Source organism: Opisthorchis viverrini (genome assembly GCF_000715545.1).
Source record: "Opisthorchis viverrini unplaced genomic scaffold opera_v5_93, whole genome shotgun sequence".
NCBI classification, from domain to species: Eukaryota; Metazoa; Platyhelminthes; class Trematoda; order Opisthorchiida; family Opisthorchiidae; genus Opisthorchis; species Opisthorchis viverrini.
This window is the reverse complement of record NW_008751750.1, coordinates 125,010-144,085: the sequence shown is the minus strand read 5'-3', so window position 1 is coordinate 144,085 and position 19,076 is coordinate 125,010. Positions and strand designations below refer to the sequence as shown.

The 19,076-nt window shown below is 44.0% G+C and overlaps 2 protein-coding genes across 2 annotated transcripts in view; one reads left to right on the top strand and one right to left on the bottom strand.

The window, feature by feature from the left end:
• T265_05152 (hypothetical protein) overlaps window positions 1-14,963 on the bottom strand; it is a gene marked incomplete at both ends in the record, with an annotated part of 28,221 nt that extends 13,258 nt beyond the window's left edge. Inside the window, one exon of the mRNA XM_009170084.1 lies at window positions 14,804-14,963. Coding sequence (XP_009168348.1) covers window positions 14,804-14,963 — 160 coding nt within the window. The remainder of the gene's footprint in view (window positions 1-14,803) is intronic.
• The window catches only part of T265_13696 (hypothetical protein), a gene marked incomplete at both ends in the record, with an annotated part of 51,592 nt that overhangs the window by 21,596 nt on the left and 10,920 nt on the right, over window positions 1-19,076 (top strand). Inside the window, 15 exon segments of the mRNA XM_009170116.1 lie at window positions 472-562; window positions 571-650; window positions 1,091-1,226; window positions 1,337-1,494; window positions 2,843-2,989; window positions 4,154-4,449; window positions 5,377-5,761; window positions 7,177-7,432; window positions 8,096-8,415; window positions 8,854-9,045; window positions 9,093-9,244; window positions 9,542-9,767; window positions 11,051-11,327; window positions 14,634-14,865; window positions 16,759-16,944. Of these exon segments, the coding sequence (XP_009168380.1) occupies window positions 472-562; window positions 571-650; window positions 1,091-1,226; window positions 1,337-1,494; window positions 2,843-2,989; window positions 4,154-4,449; window positions 5,377-5,761; window positions 7,177-7,432; window positions 8,096-8,415; window positions 8,854-9,045; window positions 9,093-9,244; window positions 9,542-9,767; window positions 11,051-11,327; window positions 14,634-14,865; window positions 16,759-16,944 (3,134 nt within the window).

Genomic DNA, 19,076 nt, shown 5'->3' with positions numbered 1-19,076 from the left:
ATATCGTTGGAGTGATACAAGCGAGTTTTGACAAGTTGGGAATAATGTGTGTTGAACTTTCCACGGACCGAACCGAAACCGTCTGCTGTTTGATCATCCTAGGCATGCGAACAATACAAGCTGCCAGGGCAAGGTGTCATGGGGTTTCGGCCATAAGGAGAAGTCTAGGCTGATAAAAGAACTTAAAAGAAAAGGTATCAAACTGACATGAAACAAACTGTTCGTGGGAATTTGTTTGTTCGTTTGTTAAGTTTACATAAGTTGAACTGCACTGTCCTACTTATGATACGCTTCTGAGGAGAATTCCGATAGCTCAGGTAGCGCAGGTGGTCGTTGGGTTGTTCGCTTAGCTTGGTAATTTGATTGCAGTTGTTTACTTTTCCGGCATTGAATTTATGACCTTGATCTTCATACGGGAGACTAAAGATACTACTTCATGGCCGCACCATTTTCCTTTATTCGTTTACATAGTTTCCTCGCAACACAGAATTCGTTACAGTTTCTGCGGTTGAAGTGGTATATCACGTTGTCCTCGGTTTTATAAATGCTGTCCTTCGGTCCTGTGATCAGTAGCACTTGCCTGTGGGCTACTAGGATTCTTTTTTTGCCCAAGAATCTGGCTGTCAGTTCCGATATATTCTCGAATTAAGGTAGGACTGTCGATATGGCCGGTCGTTCTCATTGTTGCCACTGTCGAAGAGTAGGCAGGGAAAACGTGAAAGTTTGGTATACGGAGACAGTAGACACGGTAGGGAATTTCCGGAAGCGTGGCGTTGAACTAACTTCATTTTATGCATCAACACAACCGCAATCCTTAACGACTATCGAATTAACAAACCAAGAAACAGGAAACGCCTTGGAGTCACATCATCAGAGGTTATAGGACACTCGTGCACCGATGAGTAGGTGAGAGCAGGGAAGACCAACCTCAAACATCACGGAGTCACCCACCAGTCAGAATACAGAATAGCAGACCAACTGATGTAACCACTCGATCGAACAACCCATCGTGACTGAAGGTCATCCCCGTCTTGATACAATTAACACAGGCACAGTGCTCAGCGCACAATGATGCACCGCTACACTCCAGTTCGCTCCACAACGACGCACTGACTGTCACCTCGATTTCTCCTGTCTAGGCCTGGGCAATCTGGCAGTATCCCAGCCCTCTTGCTTTCTTCTGGTAACATGGCATCTAGGTACCGAAAGGGTGTTACAACTGAACGGTTAGTGATGAGACGTTTGCCATCAAAATTGCCCAGCTCAGAGCACAAACCAACGATGATAGTTGTGGTGTATTAGCCCGTACTCACTAACTCCCTTTCCCATTTTGTAGTGAATTCGAATGGTGATTTGGATCATAGTGAATTGGGTGACGTTGTTGGTCTTTTTGTCATCTCCACAAACGATGGAGCCAGAGATACCGAGCACACTCAATATATGCGGTCTTTACGGCCTTTCAGAAGAGTCGTCGTGGAGTTATCTGCTTGTCAGGTGAGTTTTATAGGGCGCAACTGGTCGCATTCACTATTGTTTTTAATATTTAACCATTCATCTCATTATATCCTATGTGAAACTTACCGGCGCTTGTCTTGGTGGGAGCTAAATTGAGCTCGAGATGGCTTAGTGGTTGAGTTGCTAATCTGCCGACGGTAAATTCCGTGGTGTGAACCTACCTCTCGCTTCTCCATTGTTCCTGTTTAAACCGGGCTAATCAATGGCTTCCTCGACTTAAACGTTAAGATAAGTGTATACGACAATCCAGTGCACAGCCTGGCCAGTAATTCAGTAGCGCATGCCAATTCATTGTCGCAAATTCGAGGAAGACGTTTAATTTCTGCCCTAGGTCCTGTTCTACTCCTCTTACATGGTTTAGTTCGCTTCCAATCTTTGTAGAAAATCTGCTCGGCATTGGATGGGTGTGTACCGAATGTGTCGTGCCGCACATACATGAGATTCAACCCTTAAAGTGACCGTACTTATGTCATAACACAAACCTTTTAAGCCAAAAACTCGCCGCGTTTGTTTGGTGCAAAAATACAGGAGCCCTCATAGTAGATGAGTGAACTAAGAATTGTATTTTACATACGCATTAATTCGTTATCAGTCCAGTGTGGCCATCCAGGTCAGGATTGTTTGTTACATATTTGCTTCAGTGCGCAGTGAGATGACATTCGATAGAGCACTTTCCTTGTCTCTTTTGGCAACTTTCTGACTTCTCCGCATTATGTAGTTTCTCCTTACTTTCTGCATTGGGACAAATTTTACGCATCCTTATCTAGAATTGTGGTGAGTTCTTATTTCGTGGCTAACCAAATTTCCTGACCGTCAAGATTTCTGGGTGGCTTCGACTTTGCTCCAATTTTCACTAATTCTTCGTTTGATTTGAGGAATCCTGTGTCTAACTCATAACTGTGGTCTCATGGAATGATGGAGCTAGACTACTGTTTGCGACAGGTTTACTTGGTGAGTAGGATCAACTAGCTAATATGTCAACAAAAAGTCTATGTTATCAAGAGTAATGAAAAACGACATACCGATAACACTGTGATAAAAGGACGAAAAACAGCGTAAGCAGATTATATGATAATGGACTGACTCCCCAAGAATTTCGTACTTTCAAGTACTTTTAACTGCTTCCACTTTGTGCAGTGAAGTAGGTTCATGATGATATATCTCTCGGCATTTGCTTTTCGTAGCTGAGTTTATTTTGAGACCTCGGCAGCTACTCGGAGCCGACCACTACTAACCGCGTTGGTGCCCCTGGAACTTTTTCATAGTTTTTAGGTTAGACGAACAGCTTGATCCAAAAGCCTCCGTTTTTTTATCGCTTATTACGCAGACGCAAACAGCGAAGAGTGTCTCGAATGCAGCCTGCCGTGCACCAGCTCCCTGGCTCAGTCTTCAACCAGGTGCTTTTTTGGATATCGAAATGAACCGGACGCATTGGTCAGACTGCGAGACCCAACTCTGTAGCCCACGTGTTACCGTGTTTGGACGTATGCCGTCAAAAGGTCGGTCCTCGCTTATTCTTTCTTTGAGCTTCATACAGTTATCCATCTAGCCAACGACCCTCTCCATAAAAATATGAGCTAATATGACTGTGTAGTTGTGCATCTCAGGCTACTCTTCTGCCGAACGTGATGGACTTCGCCTGGTTTTTTCGGAGCAGTACGATGGAGGAGCATCGCATTTTTTTACTACCTGGTTTCAAGTGTAATTTTGCCACAGAATGATTAATGGAGGCGATAAAGCATATGTTAGTAGTTCTTCCTCGTATTGTTTTTTGCTATCAGTATTGGATTGCTTGGCTGGTAACTCAATACAATGTTGAAAAAAACTATCGCGGTACTCCTTACTTCGGTAAGACTCTAGACCATCTTGTGTGTCTAATTTTGAATCGTGGTGGAATGGTGCGAGTGCTGTGTGCTTCGCCCGTCGCCCTCATCAGAATAGCGGCACTGAAATCCTTAGTGCACATCGATAGGTTCCCCACTTCCACAGGAAAGCTGTTTTTTGTTTGAGATCAAGCAGGACGATCCAGCTCTTCTGTGGTGTCCAAATACTTTGTTTTTTTTTTAAACATGAACTTGGCGCTCTGTCCACTTATTCCGAATTCTACGTAAGCGTCTTTGTGGTGCCATATAAATACCTTCAGACCCTGGTAACTTTCGCTGCCGTTGACCAATAGGGCACAATAGTCGACCGTTTCATTCTGATTGAGACTCTTTGATAGGACTCAGTTGTACGATATTGCCGAGCTTACACTGTCGGATATAATGCTTCATTTCTGTTTTGCATGAATCATTAATTGTCAGGCGAAGCCTAAGATGATTTCCTTCGTCAAAGTGTGTGTAACTGATTTCTCTTTCGACAAACTGCCAATGGTGATCATCAGCGATTCCCTTTTATAAACAGAAAAAGTGTCTGCACTGTGAATTCTGAAAGCAGTAAAAATAATCTTCTCTGTTTCATTTTAACTCCTTTCGAATCCCTTCACAGTTTTTCTCCCTGTAACAGCATGTCGTTGCGTCTCTGTTTGGCAAATAAGCAACCGATGATCCGAAAGCTGTATCTGAGCGTAACTCTAAATTACGCTTTTCGCCTCATAATTTCAACTCTTAACTCGAAATCATCCTCGTTTTCTAACGAGCATCTGTATTTTTCATGCTGTTCGGCGCTTGGGATTAACATGCTTGTATTGGCAAGTGACTGGGACTGTGTCATATCGCCAATTTCAGGCAGAAAAAATCGTTCAGCTGTAGCGCGCTTTCGGTGCCTAACTGCCATGCCACCCAAAGGAAGCACGAGGGCTGGGATACTGCCAGGTTGTCCACGCCTAGACAGGGGAAGTCGAGAGGCAGAGGTCGGGTTCGAACCACGAACTTCTCGGTCAGTAAATTCGCTCTCTAACTACTTCGGCCATCTGAGCCCCAATTTCAGGCACAGGTGGTAGGACGCCCATGGTATGTCACACTCGGCTTAAGTTCCATCAGGTGCGTGGGTCTTGAGCCTTCTAAGAGCGACTTCACGTCCCTTAATGCAAGCCTGAAGTAAACATTAAAAATTTGCGGCTGCTTACTAATCAACCACTTATAGGTACCGGGAAACAGAGGTGGCCACCCATGGAAATGGATCCATGTTTAACACAAATACTCAAAAACTGATTTCAAAAGTATCTCTAGCTCAGTGTTGCGGATGTGAAACAAGGGAGGTGGTTCACTGAACTCAACATATCATTTTGTGCTACCTGATTGGTAGTTGTCCATCTACCTTACTGTGAGATGATGATCAACAACACAATCCGTTTACTGTGATTATCAAAGTTAAATGTGAGTCATTAGCAAAGTGCCTGAAAATATTTATGCTTGCTTATCAGTGGATGAGCATCCCAATACAGAGGTCCACAGCCAACCAAAATATATGAAATCCAGTCTTCGAAACACGATCATAGAATGCCCAGTGCTCGAATGAGAGATCTGTTTGAGGGTTTTGTGTTTAGACGTGGTGTCAACTGTCTTGAAGTGTATTTATTTTGAAAAAGTTACCCGGATGTGTAAGGTGTCTCATTCGTGGGCATGCTGAAAATCCTTTCCTTTGAGTGTGCCCACGGCATGGACATACGAAGAGTTTTGTAACCTAACCCCCATTGGTTGAGTCCAATGTGAGAAAATGGGCTATTAGAAGCATCACGAAAATCCCGAGGTGACTGAAAGTCTAGAGGCACAAGAATTGTCGTCGTCTTTTGAATAACTTCTGTTCTCAAAATTCATAACTTCTAGTGCCGGATTCACTGTGTGTGACCCCATAAACGACTGATTCTATGTACATAAATCCTTCAAATTTGCTCGCAGCTTGTAAAATATTGGAATGTAGTTACTTTCTACACGGAACTTATCCCTCATTCCTTCATCCGTCTGCTGAACCTAATTCAGACGATGCGGATGAGATCCCTGCCACGTCTATCAGTTGTCAATCAAGCACACCGAATTCCGTGGAGATCCTTTGGCGTGAACCGGATAGGCCCAACGACTTGGTCCTCTATTACGTTGTACGATACCGTCCGACTGCATATCTTTTAACTTCAGAAGGGACAAGCTCCAGAAAAGTCGAAAACACCACCATGAACCAGGTTCCTTGGAACATGTGCAACACCACAATCAAGTTGGAGGTGAGAGGGATATTTGTTAGCAACTCACATCGCGCCCGCGCTGGTTTTGCCTTTCGGTGTTGTTTTATGGAGCACAGAATGTGTTTTGGAGTCTATCAATCACACCACCGCCGACTACGTTTACAGCTGTTGTTCCCGAAGTAAAATTTAAGCATCATGTAGGCCAGAAGTCTTGAAGCTGTGCTGTTACAGCCAGATGTTTAGGGAATGAGTGAAGGTATACAAGGAAAACAACCAGTGTTTCAGCTTTTACGCTGCATTGAGCCCAGCCTTACAAGAGACCTGAATGCAGTACTCATTTTTAGAATACTACGGCCATACGTCAGTAGTAATTGTGCTTGATAATTCTATCACACAATCTGATCTTGGAGAGCGTCTTCTTGAAGCCCGACCCAGAAAACAACTTTTGAAAAACATTTTTTTACAGCCTCTACACGTTTTCTTCGCAAGCCATGAATTCTTCAGACAAGTGAATTACAATTTGCCTCACAGAGCACATNATCTCCATTTGCCCGCCTCTGCTGAACCAGCTCTTTTAGTCGGACGAAACAACTGTCCAAAGGAATATCTAAATTTTGTCTTATTAGGGCTCGTGGTTTTGGTGCTCTTCTCTTCCTGTGCAGGTGATTTAATCGAACAAGCATGGAGCTTCTTTGTTGTGATTTCAGTAGGTCACTTGACCTTCTTGATCTATTTCGCCTCTTTTAGACAGGAGAAACCGAATGTTCCTCTCACCACAGAATAGCTCGTACCACGTTTGGTAATTTTTCTTTTCATTCACGCTTATGGTACTAAATTGGATAGGTTTCTTATCAACGTACAACTCTCACAGCATTTGCAAGTCGGTCAAGAACGTCGTGGGAATTACAATGAATGTCGGTATATCAGTGCGAGAGTGTCTTCTATTGGCATGACAAAGATACTGACTCGTGAGCTACCTATCAAACCAGACAGACGAAACAGAAATTATTGTATTCGCCCGGTGTTAACGGACGAATTGTGCGAGTTGGAACGAGGAAGAAATTTTTTCCGGATTTCCCTGGCCTTAACAAACCTACTCCAAAGGGTTTCAACTCGGCTCAGACTACGTCCATAAACCGATGTGCACAGTGCGACGGCTCATGAAAAAATACCGCTTGTTTTGTTTTTGTTTACTCGTGCGTGTGTGGAAGAATTCCACAATGTATATTTTACAGGTCTGTGTTATCCACTGTACTATACAATTCTTCATTAATTGTATTTCGAAACACTCATCCTAAGGTGTGTCCCCAGGTGGAATCCGAAGCAACACTTGACGCGTGAATCGTCGGTATCCCAGGTGCATCTTGGATGCATCGGAAGAGAAGAAACATGGCTTTTTCATACTAGTTAATGCCAGCTCTCTTTCGCTTAGACTTGCCACGACCACTTTCCCCTGAAAGACATCTTTGTGGATGATGTATCCAGTTCAAACTGACCAGGTTCTACTGAAATTGTTTAATTTCTACCTTTTTCTGTGGTTTTAGGAGCTACCGGATCTTTCCACAATTTCAGCTCAAACGGCATGGCTGACCAAATGCGTCTCTGTTGGTCAGTGGTCGGCATTTCAGCAGAACGGGACCCACGAACGCAACGTGGGTGGAACCTTTCTTCGCGAACTTCCTTCTGGGAGTTATCTTTTCCAAATCCAAGCTTTTTCCGTCGCTGGTGTTGGACCCTGGAGTCCAATGCGTATTTTCACAATTGATGCTTATTTGGACACTTCTTTGGGCGAATGGTCGGGTAAGCAAGCTATTCTACCATAAAACGTACTAAGTATTCGATTTGCATGGACTATTACGTACTACGATTCGATGATCTGACGAAAATTACTCCCCGCAGCAGCATATAGGCCACACTTGAGACCTTCATGTAGCGGATGCAAGCCTATATTTCATCTCATATTGACGCTATAACCCATTAGTAGTATAAATCTTCGTACCACTCACGAATAACAGCGAAACCGATGCAGAACACTGATTCTTTTTTGTGTGATCATGAGATGTCACTGAAAGGAAGCGTTGATATGGAAAGGACATGGACCATGGGTATCTACCGTGAGGTTCGCACCTACAACTGCTCACTTGGACCCTCCAGGTGGAAACTGATGCATAAATCACCGCGACCGCGGTTGTGATAGAATATGTGGGATATCACATGATATCCATCCGCAAAGGCTGCTCGAGTAGGCATTTGCGGATTTCTAGTGCTTTCGGGATGGATTTAGGATGGTGTTTTTTGTAAAATTACCGATTGCCTGACAATTATCTCCGGTTCGTTACCCAGCGTAATACTTTGTCCTATCAGTTTATAGCCTATTCTCTTTCGGAAGCGACCAATCTGGGTTGGATTGACAAAATTTTGTTTAGAGCTGCAAACCGTTTTTTTCCAAACAATAGGTTGCAGCAAACCTTCCTGTTGGACTAGATTCACCAGTTGTGTTTAAGTTGCAGATGTCTGGCCGTAACGAAGCTCTAAATGCTTGTTCGTTTTCCGTTTTGCCGGTCTATATTCTGCACACACACAAAAAAAATCGTTCAGCTGTAGCGCCCTTTCGGTGCCTAGCTGTCATGCCACGCGAAGGAAGCACGAGGGCTGGGATACTGTCAGGTTGCCCAAGCCTAGACAGGGGAAGTCGAGTGGCGGAGGTCGGGTTCGAACCACGGGCCTTCCGGTCAGTAAATTCGCGCTCTAACCACTTGAGCCATCTCGCCCCCCACACACAAGTGGATGGTGAATAAAAGACCACAAACCGGACGCGACGGAAGTCCCAAACTCTAGTTTATGAGTTCTTTATGTGCTCTTACTGAGTGATGTTTGAGCGATTTAACTGTGGTAGCCATAAAGTGTGTTTCACTGGCCACGAAACCATGTTTTGTCATTATACGTTATACCATATATATATATATATATATATATATATCATATATTATTGTACGGAGTCGATCGCGCGTACGATATCAACCCATCCTAGACCTGTTCAAAACGTTGAGCCTCATGACGGTGTTTATAGCGGTGTATATCAAGACATAAATTTTTCTCGCCTGGGGAGATTTAGAAATAGGTTCATATTCCTGTATTTATTTTTCGATTAGAGACTTCAGTCAACTGTAATCCTCGTAATTACATTACATATGATTCTCCCGTCATACAATTGCATTAAGCAGTTCAGGTATGTGACCTTACATGGTGCCTCTTTGTGTGTATGGAAAAAGCGTTCAGCTGTAACACCCTTTTGGTGCCTAGCTGCCATGCCACCCGAAGGAAGCACGAGGGCTGGGATACTGCCAGATTGCCCAAGCCTAGACAGGGGAAGTAGAGTGGCGGTCGGATTCGAACCACGGACCTTCCGGTCAGTAAATTCGCGCTCTGACCACTTGGGCCATCGCTCGTTCCATTGTAGATACACCTTACTGTTGTTGAACGGTTCACTACATTATATGTTTATCTACTCTACACAGCGCATCAAATCCTGATCGTTGCGCTCAACTGTTTTCTGGCTGCGTTCTTGCTAACCGTCGGACTGATTGCCATCGGGTGCCACTTACGAAAATGGTAAGCCTCGTTTTCCCCTTTCACTCCAACGAACTGGGACTAGAGTCTGAGGCCGAAGCAATAGTATTTATCGGGAGTTATGAATAGCAAGGGTTTCTGTTATTGAGTAGTCATGAAACACTGTGCGCCTTGTGTCGTAGTGGCTCAAATCAGCACGATATATTAGGCCATATCATCCTTACTGTCACCAAAAAATTGTTGGAAGTTCCCAACGATGAGTTTCCGTTTGAGGGTCTTTTTTGCACCCTTGGTGAAGATGGTGTTTAGTCCTTTACTGTGTGTGTTCATTTTGTCTAGCTATCTGCGTTCAACAACTTGGACTTCAATCAACCCTGGCTATATTGACATTTATGACGTGACAGACGCTTGGGAAATTGACAGAGGCAATATTGATGTGTTGAACTGGAAGCATCCTCTGGGGCACGGGAGCTTTGGAACGGTGTACCGTGGTGTAGTTCGATGCCTTACAACCCCTGCTTCCACACTCCATCCAGATTCAACCAATATCCCAGTGGCCATCAAGGTGCGTTTGTGCGGGTTTCTTTTTAAAACTTTAAGGTTACAGTTAAAGTGGGTTTTCAAAAAAAACATCGGCAACCATAGATCAAACTTCTTCATACCCAATGAACCTTTGTAAAAATGACAGCCTATTCTTAAAAGCGTTTGCCATGTTGTTTTGCTGTTCCACACTATCAGTGGTTTGTTAGTGCTATTATTTTTTACTTGAAGTGATGTCAGAGGGTGAATAACGCTAATAATAAACAGTTATGTATATTAGCTACCAGAGACACTGTAGTACAATTGAATAACACACATAAAGGAAAGGGACTTATCGAGTTCTTCGTTTGATAAGTTGTAGTGGATGATGCAGTTGTATTCAAAGAGGGTCTTGACCGAGCGTTTTGAAATCTGGCCTGTTTCTTGTCGATTAATCCAGACGATATCGAGCCCAGGCTTTTCCCGCCAAGGTGCTGTGTGTAGTGACGAGCGTCGGCACCCTGCTGTCGTTGTTCCGCATATATATATATATATATACATATATATATATATATATAGAAAATTCACTCTGTGTTTGAAGATTCGCTTGCATTGTTTGTCTTATGATAAGGTTCCAATAATCTCGGTTAGTTCGTGATATTCGGATGTTCGTGACATAATCGAAACAGGAGTGAAATAGTGGCTGTGCATGTGTTAAACAAAATATGTTGGTGGTTGAAGATAAACGTTGACGGGATGGTAACTTCAGTTTCAAGTAAGACATTTTGAACATCCACATGGGATCATTAAAAATCATCAGGAAATTGTATGCCGATGCGCACATCAGTGCAAATATCTGCTATCCACAGCAGTCATCATCATCATCATCATCGACAGCATGACATCCAGTGTTCGACACCGATGCTTCACTGCCCTATCCAGAACACTAATGCATTGTGAGATCACTGATTACTCAGCAACACTGTCTCGCCCGTCGTGGCAACAAGGCTTTTTGGATATGATTTCGTTTCTAAAACACATAGTATGATTCACTAGAAAATGACGAATAAACAAACCAGTAAATGCTGTTAGAGCAAGCACTCTCATGGTAATTTGGAGAGAACGAAGAACTCTGGGCTCAGTTTCTCGCGTATTATGTATGAATTTAAGGGGTTACTTATCGACAACACCGCACTGGATCTTCGTTGAAAATGCACTGTAGGGGAGCACTGCGAATGCTGATGAAATTATGCGTCTGCGGTGTGGCTCTCTTGAATTTTTTAAGTTTATCTTTTTCGGGGTACTTCTCAATGCGTTTTTCTTTCATAGACCATCAACAACACGACAACCTTATTCGATCATCGCGATTTCATTACTGAAGCGTGTCATATGAAACAATTTCATTCCTACCACCTCGTTTGCCTTCTTGGATTGGTGACCAGAACCGGAAAGAACGAACGTCTACCAGATCAACATTGTGACTTGTTTCGTGGCTTGATTAGACGGATCCGATTATTGAGTCGATTTGGTCAGACTAGTTCATCTGATCCACCGTTGTGCCACCCAGATATCACAGTTTGCACAGACACTCCGGATCAGTCGTCACGTAAGTTCTCCCAGAAAAGCTTCTCAGTTTTTCTCCGGTTTTAAACTACGTAAAATCTTCTTGAGTACCTTATGCTCGAGAACATCGCGTCCTCACTTCCCAACTGATCCGATCAACGGGTCGAAAGAAGGCAGGTGTCAGTGACACAATATGCGAAAAAGATGGGACAGCGATTCACTCCCTCAATCACCATCTTAAGCGGTGGGATGAACAATTTAAAGACAGTTCACCTGGTCTCCTTCAACACAACCGCTGGAAGAACCGAAAGGGCCCGAATGGAACATTGATATCAACCCACCATCAGCAACCGAAATCCAGCGCGTACGAGTATACGGGAAGATTTCTCCTGAGTTCACCAATTCCAGTGGTGTAAGACAAGGCTGTCCTCTTTGCCGTCTCCTCTTCAACTTTGTTATTGCTATGCTGCTCGAAATTCCTCTGAAACCTCGGGAGTCGAAATGCTCCCGGAACATTCCCTTACAGTCATTGACTATGGAGACGATATTGCTCTTCTTGTTTCAGATCCTTCTCGAATGCAAACAATTTTAACTAAATAACCTAAATAACTCTGCCGCACGGTGTAATATGCGCCTCACCCCTTCAAAGTATAAAGTACTGCTACAAGACTGGGTGGGATCAAACTCACACCCCATGTTTGCAGGTGAACCAATCGACGTGGTAGATAGTTTTTTACCTGGACATCTGTATAGGTTCTGGTGAACTGGCTGGAGATGAAATCGTTCATCGAATAGAAAAGGCCAAGGCAGCTTTTGCCAACCTCCGAGTTTATGTCACCGACGTGACGTGAGCTTATCTGTCAAGGGAAGAGTCTACAATGCGGTGGTGCGATCCATGCTGCTTTATGGACCAGAGACGTGGCTCCTACACGCAAAGAACATACAGAAGATGTCAGTGTTTGATCATCGATGTCCCCGTATTGATCAGGTTTGGTTGGAACATCGGATTAGTAATGCTGAGGTACGCCAGATTGTCTTAGGAATAAGGAACTCTCTCGCGATGGATGAATTACTCACGCTTCATAGGCTGGGCTGATTGGGACATATACTTCGCATGCCAGAAGACCGTCTGCCTCATAGAGCTGTTTTCGCCCAACCCTGTACTGAGTGGAAGCGACCGAGAAGTGGACAGTGTATGACATGACAATGAAGTACGAAAACACTAACCAGTAAACTTAGTCGGGTGGGTAACTGCCGCCTCGCTGGATGGAGACTCTGGGACTCAAGTCACTAGTGCTTAATGAAATAGGCGGAAATGACCCAATCGCGCAGTCAGTGGCGCTCGTGCATCAAAGCTGTCACCTTGAATGCCTTGCTCCCCAATTTCTGAACAAGCTTTCGCTTCAAACCTCGGTTGTAGGTTCTACTTTTCCGTTTTCTGGTGATCGTAACTGTAGCAGCTGGAACCAATGTGCCTATGGTACACGGTTTATAGCTGACAAATTGAATTTAATTGCTCGGCGTTTCTTGGTTGTTTGTCTGTTCGCCAGGCCTGGCAGTTTGATTTCAAGCGTTTCATCACCAGTTGAGCTGACATAGTCAATGCGGGATTGAGCTGGTAATTCCATCCTCTTCTGTCTGTGCTCAAGTGGTGGCTAAACATTTTCTTAACAGATGGTGTTTAGATTTGTTAGCACAGACAGAAGGGGGTAAATTCACTCACTCACCCCCGCCCTGACGTCACCTTGTTTGGTGATGAAACGTTGGCAGTCCAACTACCAACAACCAAGCAGCTTATCCGAGGTACCCATATTGCGCAACATTGCTCGACGTTCCATTTCGTTTGTTTCGTTCTCTATAGTTCGTGGTTACATTCAATTGGTGTTTTCTGTCTTCATTTCTATTGAATTTTACCACATTGATGATAGATGGAACATCTCCAAATGCTTACCGAAACATTGCAAAATAGCATCAAATGGGAGTTCGTTGCGCTTACAATAAGAAAATCTTAGCTTTGCTGAAACACTTGTGCAGCCCATTCAACTCTTGAGACCTGATGATGCGATCATACTCTTGGGCCATCAGGTGCGACTTGACGACTGTTGCGCCATCGGAACAATTACAAGTGATCAAGCTTTGTGAAAGATACTGGAAATGCTGAAAAATACTACGTCCATTTTCTGCGCATTCGAAACGAAAGTGACCAGTTGGCCGTAGAGGTTTGGTGTCAATCCTGAAATACGTTTTTAATCGCTGCTACTGAATAGCAGAAAGTAGTGTGGTTTGGCCCGTTGACTCTGCACTGGCTAACTTGGTCGTTTCTAGGTCTGTCGGTAGATGGAATCCGAGCAACTGGAGAAGTTGTTGCATGTTTGTAGTGCCAAAAACACTGAACGAGGAATATGTTAATACCAACACAATGTAATGTGCGTACTTGTCGCATGTAACATAGTGAGGCAAGCCAACCATAGGTCAACATGTGCTGAACGTACTGAACGTACGTTTACTAGAAACTGACTGGTCAATATTAAGATTTCTTGGCAATGCACACTTTTGTATGATGGAGCAACTACTGAGACTTCTGATATATCATTAATGTATATATTTGAACCAACTCCTAACGTAAGTTCAGACAGATGTGGTTGGAAATCCATAAGATATGCACTTTTAGGTATCAGCAATCGTCAACAACCGAACGTGCAGTTGTTTCCCATTTCATTGGTTCACAAAGCGCCAATGACAAAACGCCACTTGTTGGTGAGCCAGTTGACTTGTTCGTTGAGCCAAATCGCACTACAGTTTTACCGAATCTAAAAAAATGATCAATTTCATGCTTATGGATTGAATAGAATAGATCGAATGTCGCTGTATAGGTTTACTGCATGAACCCAAGACTTCGGCCGCTCGCACGGGCGTTCTTGAGTTACCCCATTTTCGTGCAGATGTTTCGAAGTATAGCTCCAACTATGCATAACGACTCTTTCTATAGTGACAAGATAAGTTTTTGGTACCCCCTTCCCTATGCAATGCGATAATCTGATTAACGCTGTCGAAACTGCTTGTGTTTTTCCAAGCGAAATGTGTTCGAATAAGCTTGCACAGCTTGTTTGTCGGCGCAGTCTAATAGTGTAAAAATAAACAGGCCCATGCGTGAGACTGTAAAGCGAACCTTTTGGGTTAAGGATAGCGAACTAATGTGTAAAGCAGAAAATTAAATAATTACAGCAAAGAAAACGGGAAATTTTGGCGAGAAATTTCAACGCAATTGTTTATTTAAGAGATATCTAATATGGTGCTTTTTCTCCACATTTTTCGCGATATACATATCATCCTCATTCCTGTCTGGCAGTTGGCGAGGACATCAATGGTAGACCAGTGCGGCACCAAATTAATGCACACTGTGTCGCTCCGAACAGTCCGTTGGTAGTGATGGAGTTGATGGCTGAAGGCGACTTGGTCAAATACCTACGCCACTTAGGTGACACCGGGTTGGGTTCCGTGGAACCCGCACAAGCCTACCTTTGGGCAACTCAAATTGCAGATGGGATGGCCTATTTGGCGGCGAAGAACTACGTTCATCGGTAGGTGGTTCTGGCCGTTTATCATTGTGCAGTATTTCCCGTGATCGACACTCGGATGTATGTACAATAATATCCTTTTTAATGAATTGTTGACACATTGGTTTATGCTTACTTTGTCGTTTATTCGTTACCTTCTTTGCACTCACTAACAGCCTCATGATATTTCTCCCGTTTATTTACACACTCCGTCCATGTGTTTTTCCTCACCTGTTTTACTCATCTGTACCCGCCATTCACCTTGCTGCAAGAATCCGTCCCGTCCGACACTGGTATACTAGCATGTGTGTATGTGTGAATGTGCGCAGCTGACATATCTTGTGTACGACCCTGGTTTTATCTGCGAGATCCGGTAACACACAAGAATTTCTGTTAATCGATCACATTTGGGCTTATTAAGTGACTCATTATCTGAAATTTACTGTGTTCCATTGTTTTCAATGATAATTTGCTGTCTATTGCAAATGAAACTCTTGTAAATGGATTTATTTTCGGGGTGCATAGGTATATTAATGGCACGTTCATGGATGTTTTAGCCGTTGCAACCTTGTGCCAATAAAATACGGAAATGCTGTTGCATTCTGTGGACAGTCTCAGTGGAAAACGTCCTCAGAAGGGAACGCTTTTAATTGGTCCCTTTGTCTTCCTTTCAATATGAGAGCGCCACATTTGGTAAGCACTTCAAAATAGTTTCTCCAGAATAGGACAACCGCGGTCCAAACCGTGTGTGTTTTTCTCTTCTCCGTTCTGGGTTGTAATGGAACGTGATTTTCTGGACTACAGAGGTTTAGGGTCGATCTAGCTGTACAGCGCTTGGTGAATATGGCTAAAGTAGTACAACTCAGCTGCTCCTTCGTGGCACAGCATGACTGTGCTGCTTGGTCCCCTTGCCGAAAGATATCTGATAAATTTGTATTGTTACTGCGAAGCAGTTTTTCCTTAAAAACAAACGTATTGATGGGTAGTTTCCTATTGATCGAGTGTTTATCTTCGAGACTAACTGGTGCCACTAGTTTCATACCGTTTCGGTCGTGACATGGAGCAGCGTGTAAGCGTCAATTGAGTTTCATCACGTTCGGCAAATGCGTATATAATCTCAGTCCATTTTGACTGACTATCGTCACAGACACTCGCTCGTAACACAAATGACGTGCAATCTTACAAGTTGCGCGGTTAGGGAAGTCAACGTCAGGAAGGTTTTATGCATCCAAAAGGATGGATTTCCACTGTTGAAAGGACTCTCGTTAGCTCTGTCTCAGTCCAAGTTCTAGCCTACATGAAGTAGCTATTGTGAGCTTCCAAATAGGAAGCGAAGTTCCGAAGACAACGAAAAATGAAATGAAGATGATATTCTGGGAAGGGTAATCACCATATTCAAAAAATCGAAGAATGCAAATAAATAATTAACCCACTTCAGTATGTTTTGTAATGGATTTTTAGAATTAACTGTGATCGATGCACATGGAAGCCTCTTCTGCGAAGATTCGGCCCTGTAAAGGGTGCTGTATAAGAGCCGTAACAGAAAAATGACTCATCAAAATACATCAACAACAGAATGGGACGTGCAAATTATCAGAGCTCCTTTTCATGTTTAAGTTTTGGTAGTGAATCCCCAACCTGGAGATCAGAGTGTATTTGATCAGTGGCATATTCCGCCGATCGGATCCTTTGATGTTCCATATTTCCCGATGGATATCGGCCGTTGTACCAACTTATCTGGGTGTCGCCTTATTATAAGTGAGCCGTAGTCACTCGCATCTCGTAGTCACCATCCCGTACATGGATGATGCAGTAACCCTCTACCCTGTTAAGCGCCCCCTTGTATTCCTCGTTACTACTGTCAGGCGAGGGAACACCCGTGAGATTTTGATCTTCTGTTCTCCTTTCCACAATCAGTGATTTGGCTGCCCGAAATTGTTTGGTTAACGCTCGCCTCATTGTGAAAATCGGCGACTTTGGCCTCTGTCGTAACGTCTACGGGCAATATTATTACCACAAAAAGACCTGTGGTCGCTTGCCAATTCGTTGGATGGCTCCTGAATCACTACAGAAAGCCCGGTTCACCTCTCAGTCAGATGTTTGGTGGGTTTCAGTTGTGTTTGATCTGTCTTTGCAGTTATTCTCGTGGCTCAAGTTTCCTCGCATTTGTATGGAGCAGCGATTCCTAACTTTACTCCTTGTCCTATGACAAATCCACTTGGTGTGGTAGAACGCTTGGTGCGATTTAATGGTTCATTGAGTGCGACAGAACATAATAGCAAATACATTCACAGACAGCAGTCCAGCTGAAACAACTACGAAACAGTGCTGACCACCTGAAACACCAATATCCTTGGGTGTGAATTGGTATCCCAGTTTTTTAGACCGGCATACTGATTACTTTTCAGTTGCTACCGACCAAGATTTTCCCCATGGTTTTACTCTTTAGTTGTTTGAAATCTTGTTTTATCTGGCCCCTGTTCCACTTGAAGATGAACCTCATAAACGAGAGGTTAAGCTTGATTCATTTGATTGATTCCTTTCCGTCGAGACCAAAGTAATGTATCAATTAGTGTATTTCGTTAACTGCGTGTTATGTGGGTTAAAGTGAAACACAAAGTTGACGGAAGCTAGGGGAATGTGTCTACCGTAGCCCGAAGAAGGGCAAAACCGCTTGTGAGCTGTTTAAGAGTTTTCAGCAATTTACAAGTAGTGTGTCCCACTTGAACTTTTCACGCTCTCTCACTAAATCTTGTGTTTTATCACTGCTTAATATGTAGAAGTGGCGCTTTACTGATGTTCGAATTGACGTCGAGCGATATCTCAGTGGTGCGATGCCTTGTAGAGCTCGTTCTCGTACGTGTTCAGTTCACATCTGCTGTGAACATGTAAAATGGGGCTGTCTTTGGTCATATGCACGTCGGTGATGTTGCATATTCTTAATACAACACATAGGATGCATGGTAACTGTTAAGCGGAGCTGCTCGCTCAAATCGTCTCGCTGCTCGCGGGTGTTGTAACAGTCCATTAATCTGATTTTCATGTGATTGACCAAGAGATTGGATTCGGACAACCTCTGATTGGTCGAAAGCGTGACTAATAATACCCCAGTGTTGTTTCCAGGAGGTAGAATTTTCAGCATACTACCGTTTCATCCCAAGGTCGAAAGCGTATCGGTTTCTGTCGCGAAGACCTCATGTTCCGCGTCAACTGGACTGCTCGGATTAGGAGGCATTTACATTTGGCTTTGGACAACATGGTCGTAGACACAAGAAAATCAACTCGCACGCTTAGTCTATCTATTATCCCCGTACTTTGATAACTGGATACGCACCACGCCAAACGCATACTTACGAGCACTAAACGCGGAATGCTGTCAAACAATGCTGAATGCTCTTCAAGGCGCGGTAAGCGCCTTGAACAGTCAAGTTTCAGACGTCAGGCACAAAGTGTCCGTTATACTGGGTCTGGTCTGAGGGTAAATAGCAAAATTGTGCACTCAACACCATGTGCCACGCATAAGTCTCGTAAGTACGTAGAGAGCCGACATTGGCAAGCAAACACAGGTCACTAACTACGACCTTAGCAAGTCCTAGTCCAATAACAGCCTTCGCGGATTGAGGAAATCAGATCCCTCATCATCATCATCATTGTCAGCTGTAAGAACCGCGTACTGGTCGTACACTGGTTGTAGCTGCCACAGTTTCGTTCACCGATGATTTGGGGGACGGGCTAGGTAGCTGCGCATTGCACGCGCGAGCTGGTAAATTGGTGCATAAATCTAGCACTGTCAGTGGGTTGTCAAGCGGGGGTGGGTGGAAAAGGAGCTATGCATTGAAGGCAATAGCTTTGATGCATGAGCGCCATTGAGGGCGCGACTGGGCCATGTCTGATAATGTCTCTAGCCATTGATGTGGCCCATCTCGGGGTCCCCATCCAGGAAGACGGCAGTGACCAGCGCAGCTGAGTTTGCTGGTAATGGCTTTCATACTTCGTTGCCAAGTCATTGTTTGACCGCCTCTGGCTCTCTTCCACTCTTCACATGGTTGGGCGAAAAGAGCCCTTCGAGGAAGTCGGTCGACTGGCATACGCAACACGTGGCCAAGCCAACGCAACCTGTGCAGTGTGATCAGTTCATCTATCGAGGGTGAGTTATTTCTCCCGAATACAATTCGACGTACTTCAGGATTGCTGATCCGGTGTTCCCACCAGATTCGGGCAATGCTCCGAAGACA